The sequence below is a fragment of the Mustela nivalis genome (genome assembly GCF_964662115.1).
Source record: "Mustela nivalis genome assembly, chromosome: 10".
In the NCBI taxonomy this organism is placed as follows: Eukaryota; Metazoa; Chordata; class Mammalia; order Carnivora; family Mustelidae; genus Mustela; species Mustela nivalis.
In genome coordinates this window covers 75736229-75750574 of record NC_139029.1, presented here as the reverse complement: position 1 = coordinate 75750574, position 14346 = coordinate 75736229, and the positions used below count along the sequence as shown (strand labels likewise).

Sequence of the window (14346 nt, the reverse complement as noted above, 5' to 3'; positions counted from 1 at the left end):
AAATAAAAAGATCCATGAGACTTTCTTTGCTTTTCTTTTTTAAATGATCTTATTTTTAAATAACCTCTGTACCCAATGTGGGGCTCAAATTTACAACCCGAAGATCAAGAGTCATGTGCTCTACCAACTGAGCCAGTCAGTCACCCAGAACCAAGAGATTTTCTTCTTCAAACAAGCAATATTATTTTGGATAACAAAGAGGGAAAAAAAGATGCGGATTTTTCAAAGTGACTCAGTATGTTGTGGAACTCCACACTTGATCTTAGCCAAAAGACCGAGAAGTGATTGTTGTGGAACGCCAAATAGGCATTTAAAAAATGGGTCCGGATGCACATCTGTTCATGGAAACAGTGTAGAATTATCTGACACGAGCCAAATGGGAGATAACTGTCTGAAAAGATTTTTGGAGTGCAATAGCCAGGTGCACACAGGGATCTGCGATTGTAAGCCAATAGTGAGAGAGAAACTGCCAGGTGAGGTGTCACAAAGCAGTAAGATCAATGAAGCAAACTGTGGGCTTTACATCAACAAGTCCTCAGGAAGAGTGTCAGACACATATTTGTAATTATGCATGGATACAGAATATTTGACTTATTATCAGGATACCTATGATTTGTGAAAATCTGAAAAGGATTACCAATGAAGACATATTTGAAAACGTTAAGAAAAAGTATGTTTCCTAGTGAGATCATAGCAATCTTACTAATCTTGTCTTTAGGTTGCAACAAATGAAGCAGTGTGTTTCCTCAGAGAATCTCATCTGTCAACAACAATATTATCTTCTCATTAGCCTTACTTAAAAATTTCAATTGATTTTTTTTATGTCTTTGTAACTGGAGCCTAACTCGTCCCTCTTCAGAGATTACCTCATGCCTAATCAATAAAGTTCTGCAGATTTAAGCTTTTAAATATTTATTTAATCACTTTTCCTGTCCATCCCTACTATCATTACCTTAATTCAGGCCTCCATTAATGCGGCAACCTATTGATTGGTCTGTATGCATTTCACTCCCCCCAGTGCTGTCTTCCACAAAATCAGACTGAGGTCGCAAATGTCATTTCACTGCTTAACATCTTTTCTTCAATCCCTACTATAGGCATAGCTCAGAGATCTACAGATTGGTTCCAGACCACAACAATAAAGTAAATATCACGATAAAGTAAGTATAAAAGTTATATTTACATTGTAGTCTATTAAGTGTGTAACATAGCATTATGTCTAAAAACAATGTATAAATTGGAATTTAAAAAGGATAGCTTGACTGATGAATCACAGATATGTACCCCTGAAACAAATAATACGTTATATGTCAGCAATAAATAAATAAATAAATAAGCTCATATTAAAAAGTTCAAAAAAAGAAGTATTGCTCGTATAGAACTTTTGAATCACTGTATTGAACACCAAAAATTAATATAACACTGTATGTTAACTACACTAGAATTAAAGTTAAAAGCATAACAAAATCAGAAAAAGAAAAAAATACTTTATTGCTAAAAAAGTGCTAACCACCATCTGAATGTTTAGAGAGTTGTAATCTTTTTGCTGGTGGAGCGTCTTGCCTCGATGTTGATGGCTGCTGACTGACCAGGGTGGTGGCTGCTGGAGACTGGAGTGACTGTGACAATTTCTTAGAATACAACAATGACGTTTGCTGCATTGATTGACTCTTCCTTTCATGAATGATTCTCTGTAGCATGTGATGCTGTTTGATAGTGTTTTACCCACAGTAGAAGTTTTTTCACAATTGGAGTCCGTCCTCTCAAACCCTGCCTCTGCTTTATCAACTAAGTCTATGTCATATTCTAAATCCTCTGTTGTCATTTCAACCATCTTCCCAGCATCTTCACCGGGAGTAGAGTCCAGCTCAGGAAACCACTGTCTTTGCTCATCAGTGAGAAGCAGCCCCTTAGCCGTGAATGATCCATCAGGAGTTTACAGCCATCCAGTCACATGTTCAGGCTGTTTCCACTACATCTGCTGTTCCTGCCTCCACTGGAGTCCTGAGCCCGCCAGGTTACCCATGAGGGCTGGGATCAACTTCTTCCAGACTCCTGTTCATGTTGACATTGTGACCTCTTCCCATGAGTCATGAAGGTTCTCAGTGGCGGCTAGAATCGTGAATCTTTTCCGGAAGATTTTTGATTTGCTTTGCCCCCAGATCCATCAGAGTCATCACCATGGAAGCTACAGCTTTATGATATGTATTTCTTATAGAATTAGGCTTAAGGAGTAGAAATTACTCCATGACCCACAGGCTGCAGAATGGATGTTGTGTTAGCAGGCATGAGAACAACAGTAATCTCGTTGTCCAGCTCCATTAGAGCTCCTGGGTAACCAGGTGCATTGTCAGTGAGCAGTCATATTTTGAAAGAAACCTTTTTTTTTTTTTTTTTTTTTCTGAACAGTAGATCTCAACAGTGGATTTAAAATATTCAGCAAACCATGTTGTAAACAGATGTGCTGTCATCCAGGCTTTGTTGTTCCATTTATAGAAAATAGGCTGAATGGATTTAGCATAATTCTTAAGGGCTCTAGAATTTTCAGAATAATCAGTGATCATTGCTTCAACTTCAAGTCACCATCTGTATTAACCTCTAACAAGACTGTCAACCTGTCCTTGAAATTTTGAGGCCAAGTGTTAACTTCTCTCTAGCTAGGAAAGCCCTAGAAAACATATTCTTCCAATAGAAGGCTGTTTCATCTACTTGAAAATTTATTGTTTATTGTTGCCACCTTCATGACTGATCTGAGCCATACCTTCTGCATGACTTGCTGAAGCTTCTACATCAGCACTTTGCTTCACCTTGCACTTGTCTGTTCTGAAGATGACTTCTTTTCTCAAACCTCATGAACCCACCCCTGTTAGCTTCCAACTTTTCTCCTGCAGCTTTCTCACCTGCCTGAGCCTTCACAGAAGTGAAGATAGTTAGGGCCTGGCTCTGAATTAGGCTCTGGCTTAAGGGAATGTTGTGGCTGGTTTGATCTTCTACCCAGACCACTGATACTTTCTCCATATCAAAAATAAGGCTGTTTCACTTTCTTATCATTTGTATGTTCATTGGAATAGCACTTCCAATTTCCTTTAAGAACTTCTTCATAGCAGGGGCGCCTGGGTGGCTCAGTTGGTTAAGTACCTGCCTGGGTGCTTAACAGGGTCCTGGGATCAAGCCCCACCTCGGGCTCCTCGCTCCACAGAGAGCCGCTTCTCCTTCTCCCTCTGCCTGCTGCTCTGCTTACTTGTGCTCTCTCTCTATCTCTCTGTCAAAAAGGAAAAAAAAATAAATGAAATCTAAAAAAAAAAAAAAAAAAAAAAGAACTTTTCCTAGCATTCACAACTTGGCTAACTGGTGGGAGAGGCCTCGCTTTCAGCCTATCTCGGCTTTTGACATGCCTTCCTCTCTAAGCTTAATCATTTCTGGCTTTTGATTTAAAATGAGAGATATGGGACTCCTTATTTCATTTGAACATTTAGAGGCCATTGTAGGGTTATCAACTGGCTTAATTTCAATATTGTGTGTCTCAGAGAACAGGGAGAGCCGAGGAGAGGGAGAGAGATGGGGGAAAGCATTACTGGTGGAGCCATCAGAACACACACAACAGGCATCCATCCTTAAGTTCACCATCTCATGTAGGTGTGGTATATGGCTCCCCAAGGCAATTACAGTAGTAACACCAAAGATCACTGAGCACAGATCACCATAACAAATGTAACAATAATAATCAAAGAGTTTGCAATATTGCAAAAATTACCAAAACGTGATATGGAGACACAAAATCAGAAAATGCTGTTGGGAAAATGACTCCAACAGCCCTGCTCTACTCAGGGTTGCCACAAACCTCCAGTTTGTGAAAACAATAAAAAATTTTAAAAAGCCAAAAAAAAAAAAAAAACCCAAATCAAAAACAAAAACCCCCAAACCAAAAACTGCAGTATCTGTGAAACACAATAAAACAAGGTCTGCCTGTACTCATAACATGCAGCCCAAGCTCATCACCATGGCAGACAAAACCTCCAAGATTTGACTAAGACCCAATCTTCCAGCCTGATTATTTTACACTCTTTGTCATTTGCTGTATGATCAAAGGAGCGGGCGGTTATATCATTCTTAGTACATGCCAGGGCACCATTCTAAGTGTTTCACATATAGTAATGTTGATCTGCAAAACAAAACTGTGAAGTAGATATTATTATTATCCCCACAGCAGACCTAAAAAATCCAGAGGCACAGAAAGGCTAATCGCCTTGCCAAAGGCCACAGAATTAGCAAAGAGCAGAGCAAGGATTCACACCAAGGTATTCTGTCCTGAGTCCCAGGTACACTGCCCCTGTAGCGGGAAGCCCCCTGTAGCGATCCAATGGCCATATTGCCTTTGACTTTGTTCCTGTGATATCTTCTGTCTGCAACAACATTCTTTGCCATTTCCCTGCTCCCCAAAATCCCTGCCCTTCCCCTTCACTGAACTCCTCACTCTGAGCATCTCCACTTCCAGGGGAACCCGCTGGCCCCCACCTTTCTCGGTGGGTTGGGTGAAGCCCTTCTTACTCTCCCACTTGCACATACACTCTTCAGGGGACTGGGCATGAGCTTTACAATGATTTACTGCGTCTGGTGCTTCCACTCAATATTTAGACTATGTAGGTGCTCAGTAAAAATGTGTTGCATAAGTGAAACAAACAAATGGAAAGACTGAGTCTTGACAGTGCTAGAAGGACCAGCTGCTCAATAAAACTCTGCCCCAGTTCAAACCATGAGGCAGGGATGACTAAAGTTCCCAAGTTCCTGTTGGGGAATTTATAGTCAACGTCTGTGAAATTTGACTCAAAGGAATGTGTAGAATCCTGCAATATTTTACATTTAAAATTGCATTAGAGATTATACAAACATAATACAAGCATATTTCATTCTCTTATTAATAATTTAAATTGTCTTACAAATAAATTCAACTATTGCTGTCATCCATAGAGGAGCCAAACAATATCTTCAGCATTTCTAAGAAACAGGGCAGCTGCTATTTTAATAAATCGCCAAAAAAAATCTTAAATGTAACCTTCCCAGAATTCACAAAGCATATTTGATTCACCCTCTAAGCTGAAAAAGAAATCACCCCAGAGATAGATGGATGGGCATCTCATTCATATGATAGTAAACAAAATTGAGCCCCTTGACCCATAAATGAAACATATTACAAAATCAGTAACTCAGGGGCACCTGGCTGGCTCAGTCCACAGAGCCAGAGCATGTGAAGCTTGATCTCAGGGTCATGAGTTCAAACTCCACACTGGGCAAGGAGCCTACTTTTAAAAAATCAGTAATTCCTTAAAATATTACAAAGAAACACAGCTAGCTATTTTCATCCACATTTTTTTTTTCTGGTACCTTCAGGTATTAGCAGATGATTCTTCTAAAAAAAAGCAACCCCCTTCCTAGTGATTACTCTTGACATAAGAGGACTTCTGGTTTACCAGGATAGCCACATTCAGATGTAGAATATCCTTTTCCCCTTCACAACAGAGAAAAGGCCATAGTCATCAGCCTCTGGGCTCAGCTGTGTGTACCAAGAGCCCTCCCTTGCCTCAGCACTTGAGTAATGACGAATGCACTCCATACAGCTGGTGATGAAGACAACTCAAAGAAACTGCCTGCATCAGCTCCAAATATTTTTAAAAGCGATGCAAATTGAGGTGGAGAGAGAGTGGGAGAAAAACCATCTCCTGACAAACAACTTTATTTTGGGATAATTTAGCTAACAGTCTCCAAGATGCAGATCCTGTTTGATGTTTCCTTTAGATTTTAAGAAAGAAGACCCAGAATTTTTATTGTTTTCATGTAACATCTTATATTAAATGTCATCAATTCTCAACAGCTATTCTTAGGTAATGATGATAAATGCAGAAAATATTTTGCATGTGTACAGTGCTTTTCTGTTTAAAATCATTTTTATACACATTGCCAATTTATGATTATTTTGTTTTCATTGTGTCAAATATTCTGACCTACTTGATCTACAAATAAGCTTATAGTTTCATATGTATTTAGGCAAAACTTGATTAATAGAGGAATAATATTTATACTTATTATGCAAATTTGAACTGGTTTGAAATGTCAGACAGAGTATCTTGCTTTGTTGTTTTTGGCTTTTAAAGAAGATAGAAATGCAAGAGAATGGGCTTTTGAAAAAAGAGAGGAAGGCCAAGAGAGAGACTGGAAGTGGTTTAATCAAAACGACTTTTTTCTGAAATTTATTTAACATTTTCCTGAATGGAGCATCTGAATGGAATCAACTAGACTCCTAATAGGTAATAGTGGCAGTCTGACCAGAAGGAAGGACAAAGTTCAACACAGAAGTCTTGGTTTAGGGTATGACATAGTCTAGCAGAGGTTTCTGATTATCAGCAATCCCCACGTAGTTGCTTTTAGACTTTCCCTAAACAACTGGATAGCTTTGAGATTAAGGGGCAGCAAAACTTAGTAAATTCAATATGCTGTTTGAGTAGCTGAGCTATGGGGGTTCACTGTTTTTTGTTTTGTTTTTAAAGTCATAGCAAGGGAGTTCCCAGAGTAACACATCCAAGACTTGACTTTGCCAGAGCAAATTGGACTGATGTCCAGGGAGGGACCAGTGCTAGGCTTCTCCCAGGCTGTCTTGTCCACTGAAGATTAGAAGACACGTACAAGAATCACCAGGCATTTCTATTTTGTAAGGAGGCTCTTATGAAGAGTAAATAATGGGACAGTGGTGTGAAAAATGTACAAAAGTATCATTCTGAAATATGACAGACAGCATCAACTGTCCTCTATCAAAAGGATATCATTGCTACTTGCTGTTTCTTTGCAACAATTACCAAGTTGCTGAAGAAGTTGTAGATTTGTTTATGTTTATTTTTATGGTAACAACCTCACGTGTAAAGGAAGTGAAGTTCCCCAAGAGAAAAGAGCATTGATGAGTACTGGGGTTGCTGTGGGGTGGAAAGACAGAAGAGCTTTTGAATCTTTTCTTTCTACAAAGTTAAATATCAACCGCCCCCCCAACAGATCACGAATTTTATTTAGAACAATGATCCAAAATGTTAGAGGGAGGTGTTCTTGCGTGGTTAGCTAACTTTTAACACACTCTTGAATGTTTCTATAAGGCGTGAAATTTGAAGGGTGAAAAGCTCTGCCTGATGTCCGATGATTATCATTCCTACATCCTGAGGACAAGCAGGAGAGGTCAGTTCTGATGGTCAAAGATAGGATATGCCTTACGCTCTGACCCTGCTGATTTCAGAAGGCTAGCTGTGAGGTTTAAATGAGAGGTAAGTAAAACACTTAGAAGAGTGCCTGGCACATAGTAAACAGTCCATAAATGTTAACTAGCAGCAGCAGCAGCATTCAAGAAATTATTTTTGCCCAGGTCTGGGACGATGGGCTATCTCCAAATGTCTTCATTACTCTCGCTCTTCAAACTAGAATTCCGCTATTACGTATATTTCACCTCCTTTAGAATTTTAAAGATTTTGTATCATCTAAAGTCCTGATTTAAAATGCAGCTAGCTCTCAAACTAGTATGATCTCAGTGCACTTTAGTTAATAGTTTCTTAGGAAGAGGGGCCCTATTAATAAATGCCTGGCAGATGCTAGCCCCGGCGCGTGGCTCTCCGCACTGGGTGAACAGGAAGGAAGGAAGAAAATGAACATTTGCTGAGTATTCACTGGGGCTCTGTGAAAGGCCTTCTGCATATTTTGACTCTTTATCTTCCCAACAACTCGGTAAGATTATTGCAGATGATTGTGCGGGATCCTGCAGAGTAAGTGATTAAGCCAGAATTCACCGCCTATGTTACTTTATGCAGATTTGACTAATGCTTCCGACTTAAATTTTATTGTGAGCCAATCATGTCAAGCACGCCACTAACTGAGTCTACATACATACGCTTGAATTGCACTGGGCTGTTTACCACCTAATTAAGTTGTCTCCAGATGGAAGCACAGATAAAAGTTGAACATGAAAGCGACTTATGTTTATTCATGTAGGTGAATACAGAGGGGAGAAAAATCTTCATGATGGGGAAAAATCTCAGAAAAAAAGACATCTATAGGCTTTTTGCTCTGGAAAAATGATGAGGTCCATGGAGTTTTGCCACACTCCATTCTTTTCTTCAATACCTAATACTTCCTCATGCACTAGTGTTCTCAGTGTATTTATTAATTAAGTCTCTTTCACCGATAATGTATTAATTAAAGTGTATTAGGGTCATATCTCTGAGAGCTAGATGCATTTAAAATCAGGACTTTGGATAAGACAAAATCTTTTAAACTGTGAAGGAGGTGTACCATACGTAATGGTGAAATTCGAAGTGTTAAGAGTGCTAATAAGGGAAAAATTTGGTGACAGGGCATTAATCCAGACCTTTCAAAAGATATAACATATTCTGCCTTTCAGTCAGCTCGGAGGATATGGTTATTTTTCATCCATTTCTTCGCATTTAGTTTGGGAACTATCTTGAGATCATAGCCCTGTTGTCAAAAGGCTTGGTTGTCTTTTTACCACCATATGTAGCATCTTTTAAAAAGATATTCATATTTTTAAAGTTTAATCATATGTTGCCATCATCTGTACTTATTTGGCTCTGGGAGGTTCAAAGGAGAACAGAACATTTTCTTCTAGGTAACTAGCAACTGTATATTTTTGGTTATAGGTTTCTTCCTAATGCAAAATATTTAGGTCCTTAATTTATCCTGCATTCATGAGTTTGTTGTTACATGCATAGGAAATAGTTCGTCTTCAGTTTCTAAGAGTCCTCTTCTTTCTCCATCTTCCCCTCACCTGAGGCTTCTTGTAGACCTTCCAGATAACAGGCACTCTATACCTTTGATTTCTTTTCAATCTCCTTTCCCTGCCCAACGTGACATATGGTCCACAGTAGACACTATGAAAACTGTTTAGTAACTAGTTCAGAAATTTGAAACACTAAACAATACTTCTTTTAATTTTTCACCAAAAAGAGAGAGAGAGAGAAAGAGAGGAAGGGAGGAAGGGAGGAAGGAGGAAAGAAAGGAACGGTGGGAGGGAGGCAGGGAGGAAGGAAGGAACAAAATTAGGCTGGTACCACGCACATTTCATGAGATAGAAGGAAAACCATCCCTATTATTCAGGAGCATTCAGGAAGGATAACTGGGTAAGAGACCATAAAGTAAGGTTGATTAAAAGTCATAACAAGAAAATGACACTGTGACTAGACAAGGCCTTAATGCAAAAGAAAAAGTTGGTTGGTAAGTTTACCAGAATTCTGGAAATCCATGAAGCAGCAGCATAAGTGGTTTGCCTCTTTCACCAGCAGCAACATAATGAAATCTTAACCCCGAATCCTGTAGTACAAAATAGAGGGCATGGGATTTTAGTGATATTTTGCCAAAAGTAGTGCATTCAGTATTTTAATTTCATTAGAGAAAAAGCTCATTTGCATTATTTTTAATATCAAGAAATAAAGTAGATATCATTCAATTTCAAAAAGAAAAAAAACTCCATGATTTATTAATAGAGTAAATTAGATTTACTTTTGTTGACATTTCCTTTATAGTACTTTCCCTTCTTGTTCTATTTACAAGGTCAATTTCTAAGTTACAAGCTTCTGGAACAATGTCACAATTTGTGACTTTCATCTTACTGATGTGTCACATTTCATCTCATTCAAATTCCACAGGACATGTAAATAATTCTGATCTGAATTTATATTCCTGCCATGTTTACCTCCTAGTCATGTACTTTTCTCAGCTTGCCCGTCAAGAGCTGTGCCATCAGTTATATAATTCACACCTCCTTTCCTTATTTTTAGTTCTCTCCTTCCCACATTATTATTTTAAGTTGAGAGTTGCATGTACAGCTCCCTTTGCTTCCTGCTCCTCATGTCACGTCAATGTATTTCTAACAGCAGAACTCTCTGAGTGCCCAAGACTTCTCTCTGCATGTGGGAGACAAGGCTGCCCAAGGAAAATAAAAGGCATGGGGGTGAGACAGGAATACAGCAAACACAAAGCAAACTGAAAAGAAGAAAATGGGGGGAGGGGAGCAAGAATGGAAAACAAAAATTCAGAAAAAAAGTGAAGAAAGAAACCGAGAACCAAGAGATGAGCACAGAGACTGAGTTTTATATCAGGTAACCCAAGCAAGAGGGTTTCCAGATGTAAGAAAATCTTAAAAGGTTAATTCAACCCCATCATTTTTACAGATTTGGAAACTAAAGTCCAAAGATATTCACATGGGTCATAAAGGTGCTTGGGAGCAGGGCTGTGACCAGAACCCCATTCTGTCCCACCTTAGAGGACAATATTCTTTCCACTCCATGGTTTCTGTCTCTGGGGGAAACTCTTTAGGTGGCCAGACAAGGAGGAAAAGCAGTATGAGGAATTCCAGAGGACTCTTTTTCACTGCTTCCCCACCCCAGGTTGGACCAAGATAACAAAACTGACTTTGCCCTCAACTGCAGAATGCCTTTCTAGAAGTTTAGTAACTTCTTTTATTGGTGATGAGTCTTGTCCACTTGACTGGATTTAGTGAACAAATATTTTGTTACACTTCCTATGTACTAGGCACTGTTCTACGTTTTTATTTATTTGGGTTTTTCTTTGTTTGTTTTACAAACATCAATTCATTTCATCCTCATACATACTCCAGGCTGATAAGGGTAGGAAAAATGTGCCCTTCGTCTTTTGAACTCTAGCAGCTGGACAGTGTATCTCCTAATAGGACTCTTGCACTTGGTGACATAAATAACCCCTCCTGTGAGGCTAGTTTGACAGGCCTGTGAGTCAGACTGCAGGGGGCATCCAGAAGGGCCATATCCCCTCACCACCTGGAGCCTCGGGAAATGGAATATCCGTGGGCTGCCGGGAGGCTTCGGACAAGCATGAACAGTTCCAGTCTGAATGCACGGTTGACATTCACTTTTTACTCCATTCTTTGGTCTCTGACATTGTAAGTCAGCTTCTTTGCTCCCAAACATACACCATTTATTTATCGTTTCATGCTGGTAGGTCATCTGGGAATGCTCCGTTCTGCTACTCTGAATAACGTCCTATTTCCGTATTCTATTTACTCTTTCAATCTCTAATATTTGGGCAAGGACAGCCTCATGAGACAGTAGGGCACGACCAGGAACAATTCCCTACAGCTGATCTGAGCTCTAAAGGGCAAAAAGGTGACAGGAGAGACAGCCTTCCCTTACAGAGAGCAGAATCATTCTGGGTTGTTGTGGTGGAGCAGGAGGGGACTATATTATATATAGGACCTGATGAGAGAACCCCCTTAAAACCTATTCTCATTCTCTCAGTCTCTCTCTGTCTCTCTCTCTCTATTACACACACACACACACACACACACACACACACACACACACACACACACGGTTTTGACCCCTCTCCCGCCACACCTCGCCCCTCTTGCCTTGCCTCCCCCTGGCATCTTCCCTGTCCCCGCCGCACGCTCTTGCTAGCCCCGGGAACACTAGGGGACGCTGGGCGTCATGGAAGGAGCAGCCCAGCGCGCTCTGCTCTCACGGCCGTCACGTTCCCTCCCGATACCGCCGGGCCCGCGCCGGCCTTCACCTTGATCCGCACGTAGCAGTGGGTACCCAAAGAGGGGTCGTTCAGACACGCGGGAGGGTGTTCCCGGGCGACCCTCCGGAAGGTCTGCGCGGGTCCCTTGCCGATGCTCCACAAAAGTTTGAGCAGGTAGACGGAGGCGCAGAGCCCGCAGTAGCAGTAGACCAGGGACCAGAAGAGCAGGGACCGGATCGTGACCGTCAGGCGGAGCAGGCAATCCCGCAGCCTCGCCATCGGGCAGGGCCGGCGTTGGGGCCCTCTGCCCCTCGGGGACGCGGGAGCAGCCGCGCTCGCTCGGGCTCCGGAGCGAGACAGCCGGCGCGGCGCGCGCCAGGCCCGCCAGCCGGTCCGCGGGAGCCGGCTCCGCGCGCGCCTCCCCGCGGGCCCCCGGGGCGGCTGCGCTCGGCCGGCGTCCCGTGGCCCAGCTGCGGGCTCCCGCACTCGCGGTGCGCGCTCCGGGGCCGATGCGCCCAGCCCGGGAGCGCCGCCGGGCAGACCCCCTGCGCTGCGGGTTCCGCCCCGGACTGGGCGAGGCTGGGGACCGGCCTTCCTCCGCGGAGTGAGATCCCAGTTCTAAACTGCTCGGCTGCGGGGAAGATGAAGGGGAGACTTTCCCAGATCATCCTGGGAACCGCAGAAGGCAGCGCTGCTCCTACTTGGACCAGTGTTCAAGCCCTCTCCCTGCCCAGTTAACCGTTGGAATTTCATGAGGCCTTTTTTCTGGATCACAGAATTATGGGGCGCGGGGAGTAGAGGCAGTGAACAATTCTCACACTACATGGCAGATATTATTACTTTACTCATTCCTAACATTCCTCTGACGGTGTTGATATTGCCCAGCAAGGTTCAGAGTAGTTATCCGGCCAGCCAGGCCTCTCTGGTTCTAAAGGCAAGCCTCTGGAAAGCCCTGGTCTGTTTTCTATCCCTGCGAGTTTTTCCTTTGCAAGACTCTTACATAAATGCAATCATATAACATGTAACCTTTTATTTGTGGCTACTTTTCATTTAGCGAAATGCATCTGAGATTCAGCTATGCTGTTACGTATATTGTTTCTTTTTTATTGCTTGTTAGTTTTCAATGAATGGGTGTGGCATATTGTTTATCCATTCCCGAGTTAAATGATATTTGAGTTTTCCCCAGTTCTTTTGTTATGAATAAAGCCACTATAAACACTCGTGGGAAGTTTTTTTGTGAACGTAAGTTTTCCTTTCACCTGAGTCAGTACTTAGAAGTGGGATCGTTGGGCCTGGTGGTAGTGTGCACTTAACTTTATGAGAAACTGCCAAACTGACTTCCAAAATGGCTGTACAATTTGAACTCATACCAGCTAGGTGTGAGAGTTAAGGTTAGGTTAGACTCTTGCAAGAACTTGGTATTGTCAAGAAAATTTTTTTAATTTTGGCAATTCTAAGAGGTGTGTAGTATCTCGTCGAGATTTTAATTTACATGTCCCTAGTGACTAATAATGTGTGGGCATCTTTATGTACTTGAATGCCATCAAGTATATTCTTCTTTGGCAAAGCGTCTGTTAAAAACTTTTACACATTTTTAAAAAATTGTGTTGTTTTCCTACTATTTAAATATTTTATTTATTAATTTGAGAAAGAGCAAGAGAGAGCACAAGCACGGTGAAGGGCAGAGGGAGAAGCCTCTGGGAGATACCCCAATGTGGGGTTTGAACTCATAACCCCTAGATCAAGAGTCACATGCTCTACCCACTGAACCAGGTGGTCCCCAAATGTTTCTTAATTTTGATGATATGGATGGTACTTTTGGTCTTTAATGTAAGAAATCTTTGCATAAGTCCAGGTCAGCAGGATTTTTTCCCCTATGTTTTCTTCCAGACGTTTTATGTTTTTATTTTTTATATCTAGGTCTACGAACCATTTTTCTTCAATTACCCCGTTTTATTTTATTTATTATTTTGAACATTTTAATTCCAGTATAGTTAACATACAGTTTTATATTAATTTCAGCTGTACAATATAGTGATTCAACAATTCTGTACATTACTCAGTGCTCATCAGGACCTGTGTGCTCTTAATCTTCATCACCTATTTCATCCATCCCCCAACCACCTCCCCTCTGGTAACCATCAGTTTCTTCTCTATAGCTAAGAGTCTCTTTTTTTATTTTTTCATTTGGTTTTTTTTGTTTTTGTTTTTAAGATTTTGTTTATTTGACAGACAGAGATCACAAGTAGGCAGAGAGGCAGGCAGAGAGAGAGGGGGAAGCAGGCTCCCTGATGAACAGGGAGCCTGATTGGGGAATCGATCTGGGGACCCTGAGATCATTACCTGAGCTGAAGGCAGAGGGTTAACCCATTGAGCCACCCAGGCACCCCTATTTGTTCATTTGTTTTGTTTCTTAAATTCCACATGTGAGTGGAATCATATGGTATCTGTCTTTCTTTGACTAAATTATTTGCTTAGCATTATACCCTCTAGATCCATCCATGTTGTTGCAAATGCTAGAGTTTCATTCTATTTTATGGCGGAGTAATATTTTGTGCATGTGTGTGTGTGTATCACATCTTTATCCATTCAGCTATGGATGGACATTTGGACTGTTTCCATAATTTGGCTATTGTAAATAATGTTGCAATAAGCATATGGGTGCATATATCTTTTTGAATTAGTGTTTTGTATTCTTTGGGTAAATACCTGGTAGTGGAGTTACTGGATCATATGGTAATTCTATTTTTAATTTTTGTAGGAACAAAGTCTATGATCTATTTTGAGTTAATTTTTGTATAGGGT

The 14346-nt window shown here is 41.2% G+C and overlaps 1 protein-coding gene across 1 annotated transcript in view; it reads right to left on the bottom strand.

Annotated features, from left to right (window-relative positions):
* Window positions 1-11970, bottom strand: part of EPHX4 (epoxide hydrolase 4) — a 45179-nt gene extending 33209 nt beyond the window's left edge. The window contains exons 1-2 of the mRNA XM_082688688.1: window positions 11590-11970; window positions 9269-9354 (exon numbers count right to left, since the gene is read on the bottom strand). Of these exons, the coding sequence (XP_082544814.1) occupies window positions 9269-9354; window positions 11590-11820 (317 nt within the window). The 5' untranslated portion in view covers window positions 11821-11970. The remainder of the gene's footprint in view (window positions 1-9268; window positions 9355-11589) is intronic.
* Window positions 11971-14346: the final 2376 nt, after the last annotated feature.